Source organism: Emydura macquarii, unplaced genomic scaffold (genome assembly GCF_026122565.2).
Source record: "Emydura macquarii macquarii isolate MOO-44397 ecotype Brisbane River unplaced genomic scaffold, CSIRO-AGI_Emac_v2 contig_1348, whole genome shotgun sequence".
Lineage (NCBI taxonomy): Eukaryota > Metazoa > Chordata > Testudines > Chelidae > Emydura > Emydura macquarii.
In genome coordinates this window covers 13,282,202-13,297,166 of record NW_027131485.1, presented here as the reverse complement: position 1 = coordinate 13,297,166, position 14,965 = coordinate 13,282,202, and the positions used below count along the sequence as shown (strand labels likewise).

The 14,965-nt window shown below is 46.1% G+C and overlaps 2 protein-coding genes across 12 annotated transcripts in view; one reads left to right on the top strand and one right to left on the bottom strand.

Moving 5' to 3' along the window:
• Positions 1-10,659, bottom strand: part of UBN1 (ubinuclein 1) — a 32,655-nt gene extending 21,996 nt beyond the window's left edge. For 2 of the 6 annotated variants that reach the window (XM_067551256.1, XM_067551255.1), the window contains exons 1-7: positions 10,597-10,659; positions 9,055-9,930; positions 8,005-8,091; positions 4,684-4,779; positions 4,265-4,399; positions 3,387-3,490; positions 783-1,221 (exon numbers count right to left, since the gene is read on the bottom strand). In XM_067551256.1, the coding sequence (XP_067407357.1) occupies positions 783-1,221; positions 3,387-3,490; positions 4,265-4,399; positions 4,684-4,779; positions 8,005-8,091; positions 9,055-9,303 (1,110 nt within the window). In that variant the 5' untranslated portion in view covers positions 9,304-9,930; positions 10,597-10,659. Of the gene's footprint in view, positions 1-782; positions 1,222-3,386; positions 3,491-4,264; positions 4,400-4,683; positions 4,780-8,004; positions 8,092-9,054; positions 9,931-10,312; positions 10,332-10,596 lie in introns of those variants that run through there. The other 4 variants (XM_067551253.1, XM_067551254.1, XM_067551251.1 and 1 more) reach the window with 4 other exon arrangements.
• Positions 10,660-10,865: 206 nt separating this feature from the next.
• Positions 10,866-14,965, top strand: part of GLYR1 (glyoxylate reductase 1 homolog) — a 31,844-nt gene continuing 27,744 nt past the window's right edge. For 4 of the 6 annotated variants that reach the window (XM_067551246.1, XM_067551247.1, XM_067551244.1 and 1 more), the window contains exons 1-2: positions 10,866-10,965; positions 13,552-13,588. In XM_067551246.1, the coding sequence (XP_067407347.1) occupies positions 10,928-10,965; positions 13,552-13,588 (75 nt within the window). In that variant the 5' untranslated portion in view covers positions 10,866-10,927. Of the gene's footprint in view, positions 10,966-11,360; positions 11,389-12,221; positions 12,315-13,551; positions 13,589-14,965 lie in introns of those variants that run through there. The other 2 variants (XM_067551248.1, XM_067551249.1) reach the window with 2 other exon arrangements.

Genomic DNA, 14,965 nt, shown 5'->3' with positions numbered 1-14,965 from the left:
GTGTGTGCAACCAGAAGTGTGGCGTTCACTCACCTTCACCTGCTAACAAGGTTCTGTTGTCCAGGGTCCAGTCTGACCAATGGGACTTAGGAAATGCAAGTTTGAAAATGCAACTTTGTTTCTTGCCCCCTAGAAACATATCACAGCCGCGACCCTGCTTTTCTCCTACACTGTGAAATGTTCCACCATGACCACACTCTAACTCAGGAGTAACTGGCCATCATGCTTGTTTTGTTGTACAGGAGGCTGAATGTAGTGTCACTTCACAGTCATTTTTATCCCCATCACTGCTGTTAAGGCTATTAAACTGTAACTTGGCTTCCAGCTTCATTACATCCTATTATAAGTCCGCTCAGGTTAAATTAGCCATGGGAAATAAGAGCTGGAACAGACCTATTGTTCACCAAGTTTCTACCTCTCCATGGCAAGAATAATGGTTATACTTACCAGCTACTGAATGTAGTACACTTGAGCTAAGCTGCAAGACCAAAGTAGCATTTTAATGCCATCTCAAAGCACCGAGTGCAGGAGAAGTGGGCTACATTAAGCAAAAATTTGAGTGACACTTATTTAAACTACACCTGGCTCCACACACAGTCCCTCATTTCCGTAAGAGGGGGAAAACTATGTGAAGAGAAGCCAATCCTCCATTTGACAGAGATCCCACCAGCAGGTGGAGCTGCAGACCCACCCATGTATGAAACAGAACAGGCTTGTCCTCCTCACCCAATCCATCCACCACCCTCTGGGCGTACACCCCACGCCCAATCTAGCCGCAATACCTGAGTCAGCTCTTTGATGCGTTTCTCCAGTGTGGCTGGCACTCCTTCTGGGAGGGAGGGTGGCTGTTTGAACTCCTGTTCCAAGCCCATCCCAAGAGGGTCACTCCCATCTTCCATGTCATGGAAAGGACTCCCTTCTGGAGATTCGTTGAAGAGACGCTCCAGGTCTAGATCGGTCAGAGAGTCCATAGCAGTGGCAGCCTGAAGCAGGTCACTGTCACTGGCATGGCCAAAGAGAGATAGCAAAGGATCGGACATAGTCTCCACTTCCCGCGGGGCTGGAGCTTCTGCTGGTGAGGGTGCCACCATCTTCTGCTCCTCATCTCTCTTCTTCTGAGCTTCCTTCTCCTTCTGGAATTTCTTCAGCATTTCTTTGACACTCAGAGCACCAGAATATTTCTTCTTCTTCTTCTCCTTACTGGCATTCAGTGCTGTGAAACTGTAAGCCAGGGAAAAACAAGAACATTCTTATGACAATAAGCCCCACAAGGGAAGTGATTGTTGCAAGTAGAGGGCAGGAGAGAGGAAATAACTTCATACCAGCTCAGAGCATCAACCACACATGCTGATCTCCAGGTGAAACTTAGCTAAGACCTGCTCTGCCCTACCCCTAGCTCCCCTAGAACAGGGAGCTATGGCCTCTCAAGGCCATTGCTAGGAATATAGTACTGTGTCACTGAAAATGTACAACTTTATACAGCATCAAGTGCTGACAATGACTCGGGGGTATTCTTGTTCAACATACTTTTTATTATATTTTTTAGATTTACCTGGCTACTAAATGTTCTCCCTTCTAGTTCTATCATGCAACAAGATCACCTCCCATTTTACAATCCATTATATTTCTTGTATGTATTTGTCCCATCATTTTTATGTCACACTTCATGTATTTATTTCCCATGGAACATTAGTTAAGTGGGGAGTGAAGATGTTTAACCCAACTACCCTCAAACATGTATATTACATGCAACATATATTATATGTTATATTACATATAACATTATATCACAGAGGAAACAGCTGACAGGCCATTGGAAATGATGGATGCTCATTTCAGTCATCTTCAGAAAAGAAGAGCTGAGAATGCCCATCACAGGACTGCTGGAGGCTCTTCACTTGCTCCATGTTTGATTCCAACACCACTCTGAGATCTTGGTCCTCATGTTAAGATTCTTCAAGCACTACAATGTAGCTCTCTTAGAACTCACCTCCCCATCTATGGCCCACTCACCAGGAGCATCCCAAGTGAAACTCTTATGAGCTTTGTCTTAGAGGGCAGAAGATTCTTGGTGCAGGGCAGATATGGAATTCCTTATGCCAAAGATAGGGCCTAACGCTGTGCAAGACCTAGCTCATGCACAAGTCCTCTCTTGCTGATGGGACCTGGTATGGTGGAGCTTAAATCTCCTGCTCCATCAAGGTACGCTTTTATTTAATCAGGTGCACGCAGTCCAGATTCCACAGCAACGGATGCACTAGGAATGCACGAACAGAAACCTAAACCCTCAGCATCGAGCTATCCAGAGAGCAGAGATAAGAGAGGTGATTGGGGGAAAGACAGTAAGGGAAAGAGCCAGGAAGGCAAAGAAAGCAGATACAGAAATCAAAGCAAGTAAAAACTGCGGCTGTTAGGAAGCATTAGAACACTGATAGTGGCAAAAGTAACTGGTTGTAGTCCAACAATGACAAGCCATTTTCAAAGAAGAGAGACTGAAGAGAGCCAAGCACTTAAAACCAGAAATGCCTTTGGCAAGGGGTCAGACATTTGCCCAAGGATGGCATCAGCACACTGCTTCGCACTTCAGCTCTGACCCTTTGCCCCAGCCTCCTAACAGCTTTCTCCGTGCTAGCCTAACACTCCCTTCCCTCCATGCTCCTTTCCACCCTCCCCAGCTCTCCTCTCTATAGCCGTTATCCTCCTTTTCTACCTCCTCCACACTCACTCCCTCATCCATCTCTGTCCTCGCAGCCAATAAAGAGAACGATCAAAAAGAAATGCCGCTAACAAACCAGGTGTCACCTCACTGCCCCCATCCCTTCGCTTGGAAGATGTGCCCTTTTCCCCTATACCTGCATCTGGATTTTCACCCGTCTAGACTGTAAACTCTTTGGAGCAGGGAAGCATCTTCCTAGAAGCTTATTCAGTGCCCATCACAACAGGCCCCCACCCTGACTAGGGCTTTTGGGCACTATTGCGGGGCTCAACAAATTTGCATCGTAGCTAGGAGCTAGCCCAAAAATTAAGGAACCAGACGTGGGCCCAGCGGCGCACCCCACCACAGCACAACAACCGCTCTCACCTCCCGGTCCCGCCACATGGATGCAGTGGTACCTTGGCTGGAGCACAGCGGCCGCTCTCCCCTCCCGGCCCCGCCACCACTGGCTGGAGCATGGCGGCCACTCCCCACAGGACCCAGTCTTTCACTGGGAGAAATACTAGGCCCTAGAATTAAATTCCTAGGCACCATGGCGACCTGGCGTCAGGGTTTGTCGAGCCCTGTCCTATTGCATAAATTTGTACTGCAATATGTCCTCTGAGAGGCAGGGGCAGAGTGGCAGCCAGCACTTCCATCACCCCCATGCATACAAAGGGCTCCCTCTCACCCGGCTTTGGGAAACTTGGATTTTTTTGACTTCTTTTCCTTGTCGTAGGAGTCATCTTTCTTCTTCTTCTTCATCTTCTCACCTCCTTCTTTCAACTTCCGTTTCTGGGGATTAAACAGAAACTGTCAGAGGGCTCCTTGGCTGAGGGGTGGGCTGTACAACACTGACCTCTTGTGCCTAGAAGGCTCTTTTAGCCCCTACAAACAGCCTTTGAATGTTTCAAATCAATCCACACTGGATACTAACTTATACTGTGCACACATAGCGCAGTGGCTAATGCCTCCTCTAGCATACACTATCTTCATCTACTCTAGGATCTCTCTAGCTAAGCCAAGCACCTCATGAACAAAGACAAATGAATTTCCTGCCTTCCTTTTGTGCAGGTCAGTTTAGTGCTGGTGAAATGTGCCTGTTTGATAACCATGGAGGGTTAAACCCTTCAAACAGCCGGTACCACAGTGCAATAGTGAAAGCTTCCCCAGCAAAGCCCTCCCTTCCCAACACACCTCTCCCCTAACGTGAAGGGCTCACCTTTTGGACAAGAGGGGAGGTTATTTCCATTCAGTCCTTGGCTTCCCTGCTAAGATTAATTAATTCCCAAGGGTGATACCTGTGATGACATTTCTCCTCTAGGAACCAGTGGAGATGACCTATTCGTTCTACACAGGCCAGACAACTTTCTGTGGGTTACTACCAAACAGGATAGGATTTGAACCAGTGATCTAGAGGTAAAAGCTCCTAATATCATCATAACCAAGCCCCTCAAACCAGCCAGAAACCCAATCCAAACTTTCAAAACATAATTTCCTTGCACCAAATCCAACCTGTTCACTGAAATTTAATGACAGAAAACATTCCCTAATGGCAGAATCTCTGACCTTGGGAGATTTCTTCTTTTTCTCTTTGATAAAGTCATCCTCTGATTCGGACGCCTGTCGGAACTGCAGTGTTCCCGAGTTGATGTAAAACCCTCCATACTTTGTAGTTAGAGAAGCTGGAACAAGCTCATCGTACTGGGAACGAAAGAAAGAACCATCTATCAATGGTATAAGTTATTCTGTTCCCATTTTACACAGTAGCGAGACTGCACGCTCCCACTCCCCATTAACAAGTCTCCTTGTGGGACAGCATATCTGGGAACTAGGCATTCTCCCACCAGGCAGATCCCCTGGAGCTGTCACTACACTGCGCCGGCATGCTCCTTCCCTGCACTGCACTGCACTGCACTAACACTCTCCCACATGCCCACCTGCAGCCCTAGAGGCGGATGAGTTTACACCCTTCATTCGTTACTCACCGCTTCAGAATTATCAATGAAGGAATCTGATTCGTCGTACCCATACCCCATATCAATCAAGTCCTGAATACGGTCCTTCCTGCGTTTCTTGCCACCCTGAAATGATAGAGATCGATGACATCCCCCTCTTCTCAGTCTATTGCACGGACCAGTCCTGACAAAGGAGGCTGACACTTCTTCCCAGTCTAGACCGAGATAGCGCTCCCTCTTTTCACTCTTCACTCCATCAGGAAGGAGCCTGGATGGGTGAGTGCTGAGGCTAGATCCCAAGCTTATCTCACATGAGTACGGATCTGCTCCAGCAGGAACAGGCACTACTCTATGATCATGTAAAAAGAGTAACACAATGGAGTACTCCTCCATTGCCATCAGTGAAACAGCAATATAAGAAAGGCAGACAGACCTTAGTACCAGGCTTTAAAAAGGCACCCACTGCCTATGAGCCCAACGCAAAGTGATAAAAATCCTGCACTGTCACACCTCCTCCCCAGGTCTTGTCCCTAAAGCCACACCCTTGCACTTTATTGAGAGAATAGATTAACCATTGGAACACGGTACTAAAGGAAATGGTGGGATTTTCCACCACAACATGTCTTCACACCAAGATGAGATGTCTTTCTAAAAGATCTTCTCTAGTTCAATCAGGAATTAGAGAGCCTGATACAGGAATTCCAGGGTGAAATTCTTTGGCCTTGTTATGCAGGTCAGCCCAGATCATGGGTTTTCACAAACTGTGGGATATTAGAAATGAAAATGTTTATATACTATTGTGAGATTGTATGGAACTGCTTTTGCAAGAAAAGATTAAAGCAATCTCTGGAAGGTACTAGGAACTTCAAAGGTCTTTTTGGAACAATACATGTGAAGTGGATTTCCTAAGATGACCAGTAGGGCAAGGGGAATGTAAATTCTCCGCTCCAAGCCAACCTTTTGAAGATACCTACTGAGAGAGAAACCCACTGTGTGCTAATGACTTGCTTTTGGAAACTCCAGATCAAAGACCCCTGGAACTGTATAAAGGAGGAACTAAACATGCTATGAGCATGTTTGTTCTGAGCTGAAGCTGTGACAAACTGGTCATCACAAGGAATCCTCCCTGGATTGGTTGGAAGGACTGTTCCTGCCAGAAGCCATGTTAGGGTTGGGGTTAATTCTGATAAGCTTATTAGCTGACATATAGGTTCTTTTATTGTTTTTAACATGCTTTCTCTGTAATGCTTTTACCTTACGAATAAAGGGGGCTTGCATAGGAAGTGCTGTGTGGTACCGTAACTAGCAATTACACCGTTAACTCTCTCTGAAAAGAAAGCAAACTGGTGTCCTTGTACAACCTGTCTGTGCTGGGAAACACACAGTGGATGCAGGGAAATGCACAGCCTGGAAATACCCCAGTCAGAAAGGAGAGATACATGAATCTCCTCCAAGAAAGGAAATGGTTGGGGAGCTGGAAGCCAAGAGTGGGTGCCCTTGCTGGACCACTGAGGGGAAATACAAGTGCAGCTGCCCTAAAACTGTGACACAATCTGGCCATCCCTACTTACTGATGGTCCCTGCTTTTGTTAAACATTCTTTCATTCTTTTTTTATGACAGATTGCTCTGTATTTTTTCTTGTATGGTCTTCAGTCTCTCTTTACTTTCTCTTGCTTCCCTATCCTCATTTTTTCCTCCCTCTCTTCCTTCTCATGTTATTGGGGTGTCTACCTCCTGTCCCCAGGGTTGGCAATTTCCCAGGAAAAGCTAGTTTAGGACAGGGAGCTGTTAAATACCAGGCTTAAACCCAGTTTAAACCAGGAAACTCAGAAAAATAATTGCATCAGGGTTCAGCAAACACAGAATGAATCTTTTCAAACTTTGGATACATCCATTCAAAACTGAATAGACTTGGTCTATCCACTATATATCAAAGCTGGTCTTTTGCTACAGGATGGTGTGTCCCCAAATGGCCTGAAACTCTGTATACTTTTGGTTGCTTAATGTTTCAAGCCTACATCTGTAATGTAATCAAATGTTTTCAACTTTTGTTTCTATAACATTGAAAACTGAAATGAGTTATAACACGTATAACTTCTTGAGAAAATACCAAACCCACAAGTACAGAGATGTTATGATGTTCATTATTATAATTACATATATTAATATTATGCCCACTGCAATTTCACTTCGTATTTGTACAACCTTAAATTAACCTCTGATTCTACTGCCTTACGTAACCACAATCTGAATATGTAATTCAAACTAAGTGTAATGTGGTGTCATTAACAAAACCATTTATAAAATAGAAAATGCCTTAAACTGGCACTAACTAGTTTTTCCCAAGCCAGTAAAAACCACAATTTTACCTGATAAAAACGATGTCTGGTAAATATGTCATCTCTGCTTCTCCCATATTTTCTCCCTCCCTTCTTATCCCCAATTCTTTCCCCTAAATCTCTCTAATACCATATTCTTCTTTTGGAACTTCTCATCAATCTCTTCCTCCCTTCCTGATGCCTACCCACTCACATCCCTATATATATCCACAACCAGGTACCCAATAGCCAGAGGATTCAAGTTTCTGACTGCATGAGAACTGTATACTGTACAGAGGCAATGCCCAGGTGAGAGTCCAGGTGAGAGAAAAGGAGATAGCACTGAGATCCCTATTGAACTGATGTCCCTGGACTTTATTTGGAGGCTTTGTCTTTCACATTAGCCTCTAACTAATAAGTGCCTGATAAATTTGAAGCCTTACCCCCACAAAAAAATCCTCAAGAGGAGAACCATTAGCTTCCCCTCAAGGAACACCACAATGAATTGACCCAATTCTTGTCAGGTTCACTGTTGTCCACAGGATTCAGTAGAACAGCAGTGAAGACTGACTACATTCTGGCTGCAGTTTGGCAAAGTCTTGTATGGCAGCAGAGGTGCCAGAGATGTATGTGCACAGACTTAATAGATAGCACTACATTATTTCACACTCACTTCAGATTAGGAAGGTTATATTCACAATCATAAAGGCTGGATGCTTATTTTTCCTTTAAGAAAAAGGTAGGTTACACTTTGCATTAGTTGATGGCACATCACTAACAAGCAAAAATGAGACGTCTAAACTTATTGGCCTGGATTTTCTTTACTAATGGATGATAGGACTGGGACAAACAGAGACAAAGTTATTTTCCATCTGGATAAAGGATCTCATCAGAAATGGGGCATAAGAACCATTGGCCTTTATTCCTAATAAAATAGGATTAGTGGAGAGACAAGAGGATGGAGTTGAAACAAAGCTAACAGAATTATTAATTCTGAAAGATAAGAGCGTAGTAGGAGGATAAAACACATACGTATTTCTCTTCAAACTTCCTGGCAAGAGCTTCCACTTTGTGTCTTTCCTTTTCCTCATCATTGAAGGGATCACCAAGATCTTTCTTCTGTGAAAATTAGCAGAGGCAAATATATCAGAATCACCTCCATAACATTGTCTCACTGCGAAGTCCCACACTGAATCTGCTAATTCCACCACGTGCAGAGCCTTTGGAAAGAAGCTTAGACAAACCATCTTCAATTTGCTGAAGAGATATTTTCAGTGGGTGGACTACTGCCACTCTTTGCACATTGAGAGCATCACATTAGGGGTTCTCAGGGTGCAAGGAACAACAAGCCACTTGTCCTAACAATAGAGAATACACAACGATTGAAAATTTAACCAGACATCTACTGGTCCAGAAACCAAACTTATTAGCCAGAGGGAGGTCAAAAAGGTGAAGCAAGCCTTCCATCACACCTCATGAGAAATCCAAGCCTCCATGGACAGTTACCGAGAAAAAGGGGAGAGAGGGTGCTGAGATTCATTTCAATGTGCTATCTCAGGATTCTGCTTATGGATTTCATCTTCTGTACTACTGCTAGCTAGCAGTTGACTAATCAATCTGAATACTCATCTCTCTTTTCTCTCTCCAGCTGCTAGAAAGGAGAAGAAACTTGCTTTTCTTCTCTTCTTCAACTCGTTACATCCCAGAGACCCCTGGCTGCAACCCACACAGAAGCATATGTTCCTTAATACTGACTCACCATAGCTTCTGTTGTTTAGGTTATCCTCCCATGTAAATAGCTCCAGTGCCTGCCACTGCTGCTTCTCAAAGATTTCTCAAGCAGTCACATGAAACCATCAGTTGACTACCCAGATGGTTCTTGACAGCAGTCATGAAACTGACTAGAACTTGTTGCTAGGGAAAGTGAACATCATAATTACGTTACCAGCAGTAGCACTGGAGCCATCCATTGCAGACTGGAGAAAGTCAATGTTTCTTTAGGTCACTTTACGAAGAACTGTAGCTCTCTGAAATCTTTAGCTGAAAAGAGTACATTATCAGAGACCAAAAAATGATGCTTACCTTGTCTCCTGAGGAAACACCTTTCACTTTCCCTCGGGTATTCTTCAGAAGCTCTGGGTAGAAGAACTCTGGACAACGTTTGTGATCTGGCTCAAAGAGGGTGAGTGTGATGCGAACTGCTGCTGCAGCTGGTTCTGAGTCCTGGGGCTGCTCTGCTCCTGCAGGGTCCTCTTTACGAGGCTTCTTCAAGAAAGTGTTGCTTAGTGGACCTGGCAAAGAAGTGAACTGAACCCTGTGGGGTTCCGTCATGGCTATTACCAAGTCTTAGCAGGTCTCATGGCATGGCTTCCATTAGTTCAGAGAAGTTCTAGTGAAACCTTGTACATGTGCATACATGGGGATTTCAATGGCAAGGACAAACACAGATGTTTAAGGACACAGTAGCACATTGGAAGCAGAAAAGATTATTGGAGTTGGATGTTTCTTTAAGGAATGGCAAAGGCTGGCACTCTCACAGCTTGTTGCATTCATCAGAAAGAGGCTGATCCTCAGAGCAGAAATACCGCTGAAGTTTGAATTCCCCTATATTTCAATGTCTGTCCATCTGTAACATTACAGCCTTAAGGCTGCACAACTCCATTTCTATAGGGTGGAGAATAAGGAAAACAATAATGTGGTACGAGGAGCAATCACCAAAAAACCAGTTTTAATATCACTGAACACTCCCTTTGTCACAAACGTCGGTCTGGGCTGTGCCACGCTGCATTAGAGCTTTGCCCTCGCTGGCAGTTATCAAGATGCAAGGAGAGCCCAATACACCTGCTCCTGCTCCGCCCTGGGCACGGACCCATTCTTGCTACTGTCCGATCTCTGGTCCATGCCCAACCATCAGCACTCCAGAGATTGCCTCCCAAAGGAACTTCTCCACATTTCTGACTGGAAAGGAAAACGAAGATCCATCTTAAAAACAATAGTATTGTTTTTTGAGGGGGAGAACCCTCCCCCCCAATCCAGCTCAGATAAGCGAGGTTTAAAACAACACACAGGCTCAGGAAGAAGCCTCAAAAAAACAGCTTGGTGACAGCAGGTGCCCGGCTCACTAGGTGATCCCCAGAGAACTCAGTGTGCCACAGAGGCCCCCTGGACCCATATAACCACACAACTCTCCCCCGGGGCGGCAGGGGACCAGTCGCTGCCTCACACGCTCCTCCCAGCCCCAGGGAAGGGGGGACACTCTCAGGCCGAGTACCTGCTCCAAGCCCAAGGGAAGGAGACCCCGGATTGCCTCGGGGAAGGGAGGGCCTTTCAGGCTAGATACCTCCATAGCGCCTAAGAAAAGGCAGCGGGGGGCGGCGAGCCATAGGGGAAGCACTGGGGTCCCCTCCAGCCGGTGAGCCCGAGATGGCAGGGCACGAGGAAGCGGGGCCAACGGCTCCCTCAGGCCGGCTGCCCGTGCGGATCCAGAGGGCGGGCAGAACAGGTACCGGGGCGGGCGCCCCGTGCGGGCCCCGGTGGGAAACGCACGAGGCTGGGCTGAGCCACCCCACCACCCGAGGAGGAGCCTGAGCGCCAGGCTCTGCCCCCACCCGGACTCGGAATCACCAGCACTCCTGGCTTAGCCGCCTCCGCTCGCGCCCGGGCCGCATCCGATTCCGTTCCCCGGCTGCTCCCGTATACGTCACGTGCCGGAGGCGCTACTCCGCGCTGAAGCGGTCAGGCTGGGGCACGTGAGACCCCGAGCCCAATGGGCGAGGAGAGGGCGGTCACGCGCGGAGGAAACGCCGTGGTGACAGCGCGCCCGGATCACGTGGCGCGGCCTGCCCTATCCCGGCGGCACCGCCCCCCTCCGCTCAGTCCGGCTAGCCGCGGGTGGGCGGTGCCCGGTCCGTCCCGGCAGCCCCTGCGCGGCGCTGCTGCTGGCTGAGTCGGTAAGATGGCGGCTGTGAGTCTGCGGCTCGGAGACTTGGTGTGGTGAGTGTGGGGGCCGGGAGCGGGACGGTAAGGCCGGGGCACCGGGCGCAGAGGGGCGGGGTCGGGCAGGCTGTTGCTCTGTAAGAGGCGCTGGCCTGGGTGGTACAGTGGTGGAGGCAGAGAGCGGAGGCCGGGGACAGGGTTAGGGGGTGGGGGCCTCGGTGGTGCCAGGGCACGGGTAAGGGCAGGGATGGTACTGGGGAGCGGGCAGCGTTAGCGGGCGGACGTAGGGCTGAGGCTGAGAGTGGGGTTAGGAGGCGGGGGTATAGGTGGTACCCGCCGAAGGGGGGTGGGTAGGTAGCCGGGGTGGGGTAAGCCGGGCTCTCTCACCCTGAAGCGTTGACGTAGAGGTTGGCAGCAGACCCCGCCTTCCCCCGTGCAGGGGCCCGCGCTGTTATTCCGGACAGGGCAGGACTGAATAAGGTAATTGGGCTGGAGGGGTGTCAGTAACGGGAAGGTGCCAGGCACTGGTCTGTTGCCTACACATCAGTGGGGGTACAGAGCTGATGCGGGGAGTTATAGGGGTTTGAGGGATTCTTTGTTGGCAGGGGTGAGAATGGGGTCAGCAGGGCCTTGGTTGGCCTGAAGGAATTGGATAGAGGACAGGGTGGGGGTATAGAGCAATTAGTCTGTCTTTCAGGATGAAATGTGGGGCAGGTGTTGCACGCAGGGTGGGTAATGTGCTGTCATGTGGGAGTCTTTAGGAGTAAAGAAAGGGATAGCGAATAATTGCCTTAGCGGTATTGGAACAAGAGGCCTGTGAGGCAACCATCTAGAGAACAGCAAAAGTAGAGGAATGGGCTAGTAAACAGAGGGGTAACATGATGATTGCTTGGAGGATGGCATTGAAATATGGGAGTTAGCTGGGGGTTGTGAGCAGGGGAAGCTGACAAAGAAGGGGTGATGGTTAAGATCTGGGTGCTGCTTATGGGGAATGATTTATATGCTAAGCATCACAATATAGGAGTGGGATTTTTTTTCCAGGTTGGGATGTCCTTGTTGGCGCTCACAGGAGCAACTTTCCCTGCTATCCGTGCTTTATCCCCAAACACAGTTGAGGAGTCATGGCCTCTATATTTCCAGCCCAGGAGGACTGATGGGGACTCCTTCAAAGCTTGTTAGCACTGCTCCTGAAGTGCAGAGACTTCACTGTGCTTCTAGATTGCATTGAATGACGGGTTAGACATCACACTAGGGCCTGCAACAAATAGCTAATCCCCAACACGCAAGTGTATGCATTTATATTTATATCCCAGATAAAAAGAAGTGCGTGGTCCAGGCTGTGACAACTGCAGTTTCTCATCCGAAACATTGACAGTGGTGTGAAGTTGTCTAATTTATATAGCAAAGTAAGTAAAGGTTGATTCCTTTAGCTGAACTTGTTTCAAATAAGTGTTTGGGGAGTGCACTGCTGTTAGTGATGTTTCTGAATGCAGATTATCTAGCTTGAGTTTCATATTTGGTCATGTAGTCAAGGCACAGCCGCTAGGCCCATCCAAAAAGAACTGTAGCCATCAGACTTGGAGGGAGATGGGAAAGAAGAAAAACCCTTGATAAAAGGAGAACTGATCAATGCAACAATAAAAGAAAGTCATGGTCATGGTTAGTGTCTTTCTAAGCAGTGTTTCTGCCATCACAAGCTTGTCCTCTCTGTGGAGTCCTTACCTCAGGGATGTTGACATGCCACTTGCTGAGAATTTTAGTTCAGGAACTGGCAGGCACTAAGGATTCTTTGCCAGTCTCATGCAAGGCAGTGACTGATGCCAGATAAGGTTTTGTGAACATTTGTAGCCTGCGTGAATGACAAGGGTAGGATGACTATAAGGCTACCATGCTTTCATGATGATACAGATTTTTTTTCCCCCCTCTTCTGTGAGGAAATGGTTTGGCTTAGACTTTGTGATGAAACTTGCAAGGGCAGGAAATCAACATTTCTGCGTTTCTTGTGGGCCTGCAGTATGTTTCATAAATCTTAGTAGCATGGTGAGCGGCTGAAAAAAGATTGATAAAGGAAGTAACTACAATCTTTGATATAGAAATTATTGTCCTCTTATAAAATAGTAAATTTTAGGAATCACAACTACTTGAATTAGAAACATATAGCTATTGTTCTTTGTAGACTATTCTGTCCTGAAGAGTTTAAAGTTATCAATCCAAACTCTGAATTTTGTATTGATGCAGGCAGTTAAACTACTCATTTGTAAGGAAGGAAACAAATGTCATCCAGTCTTACCAAAGTACTAAGAGCTGTAGTACTGATCTTTCAGGTGCTAGCTTTACCACTTCTATTCTTAATGACTCAGGCCCTGATCCTGTAGTGAGTTCCGTGTGAGTGGTCCCCTGTGCTCATGCAGACTTCATTGGGGCTCAACATGACCACAGGAGTCTGTTCACATGGCATTTGTTGAGGGATTGGAGCCTTGGTGAGTGCTCTTCCAAGCTGAAAAGGTCTTTCTCTCTTGGTAGGGTTCGTCGTTATATTGTGTAAGCTCTGACTTTTTTGAAAATAAATAGTAGTGGAAGCAGGTAGAAGTGGAGCAACAAGCTTTTCTGATGCTAGTGGCTGATCTCTTCATTTTTCCTTAGGGGGAAGCTGGGCCGGTATCCTCCTTGGCCAGGAAAGGTGAGTCTGTTTCCATTCTGAAGGGAGCAGTCATGAAACTAATTCCAGTGAAGATATGAGATTCTTATAGTTTTCTTCTTAGATTTTTAGCTAAGAAGTTCATTGGCCTTAATTGTGAACCAGACTATGCATCAGAGATTTTACTTGATTCAGAAGTTCAGTCTGTCATTAGCAACTATTAGTTCAGTTGGAATGAAAAGCAGTACAAACCAATTTGTCAGAATCTGGAACTGATAATTTCCCCCAATTTAATCCCTATCACTTTCTGCCAAGACAGGTTTCTCTTCTCCCACAATAAATTGGCTATATGTATCGTCTTAAGTAGTAAACAGGAGATGAGTCTAGTTTCCCAAATGAATACTTAAAGTTACTGTTTTGTCATGTTCTTTGGGAGAAGACATTGGATAAAAGTCCAATATTTGGAAAGAAGATGGTTTTGTTTTTAAAGTTAAATTGCAAGCATTGTTCTTATACTGCAAAAAAGTGTTATGTTTTATTTTTTTTAGTGTAGGTACAAGAACTGTGCATGTACTGACCTAGCAATAGAAGCCTTGTCTTCATGACAAAAAAAAGTGTGCTCTTAACTTTTAGAGTTAAAATTCAAATGAAGACAAGGCAATTTGTAGATTTTAACTTGACCTGCTAACTTGTATGAAGACTTTGAAAATCCAGGGTTTAACTTGTACTGGTAAATTGTGTTAAAACTACAACTGCCTTGTTTTCAGTCGTATTTTAACTCTGAGAAATGCACCCTTTTTTATACTGAAGACTAGGTCTTTGGTGATAGTTGCCTTACTGGAGTAAAGCTCTATAAACCCATCTTGGCTTTCCAAATTTTAAAAAAAGATACTTTACTTGTAGAGGTTAGGGAGAATCTCATGTTGCTGATCTTTTGGAACAATAAAATCTCACTAAAATTCCACTGGTGTGCCTAGGTAATGTTGTAATGTGTGAGCTCATGCAACACAGGTATAACGTTGTAGCTTACAGTGAAATTTGCTCTTCTTTACTCACATCTGCCCTCTCTCTTAGGTCCAACAGCCCCACAACATCCAGAGTTGTGATTATTTAAAACAAAAAACCCATGAAAATCATGGAATTCACAACAGCTGCGACATAAGTCCAATCTTATCTCCTGAGCAGCAGCCTAAGTCTATAATGTGATAGGGTGATTGATGCTAACCCTGGGTATAGTGCTGTGAGTAACATAAATTAGAAATATATGGATTGTGAGGTGGGTGAAAGATCTTTGCCACAAATACAAGACCCTCCCCCCACCCCAACGTTTTGCTTTGAAAATATTTAGGAAAGAACCACTAAATAGATTTCTTGCAGGCATATACTGAAAACTTTAAAAAGCCACAGAATTCTGCTGTT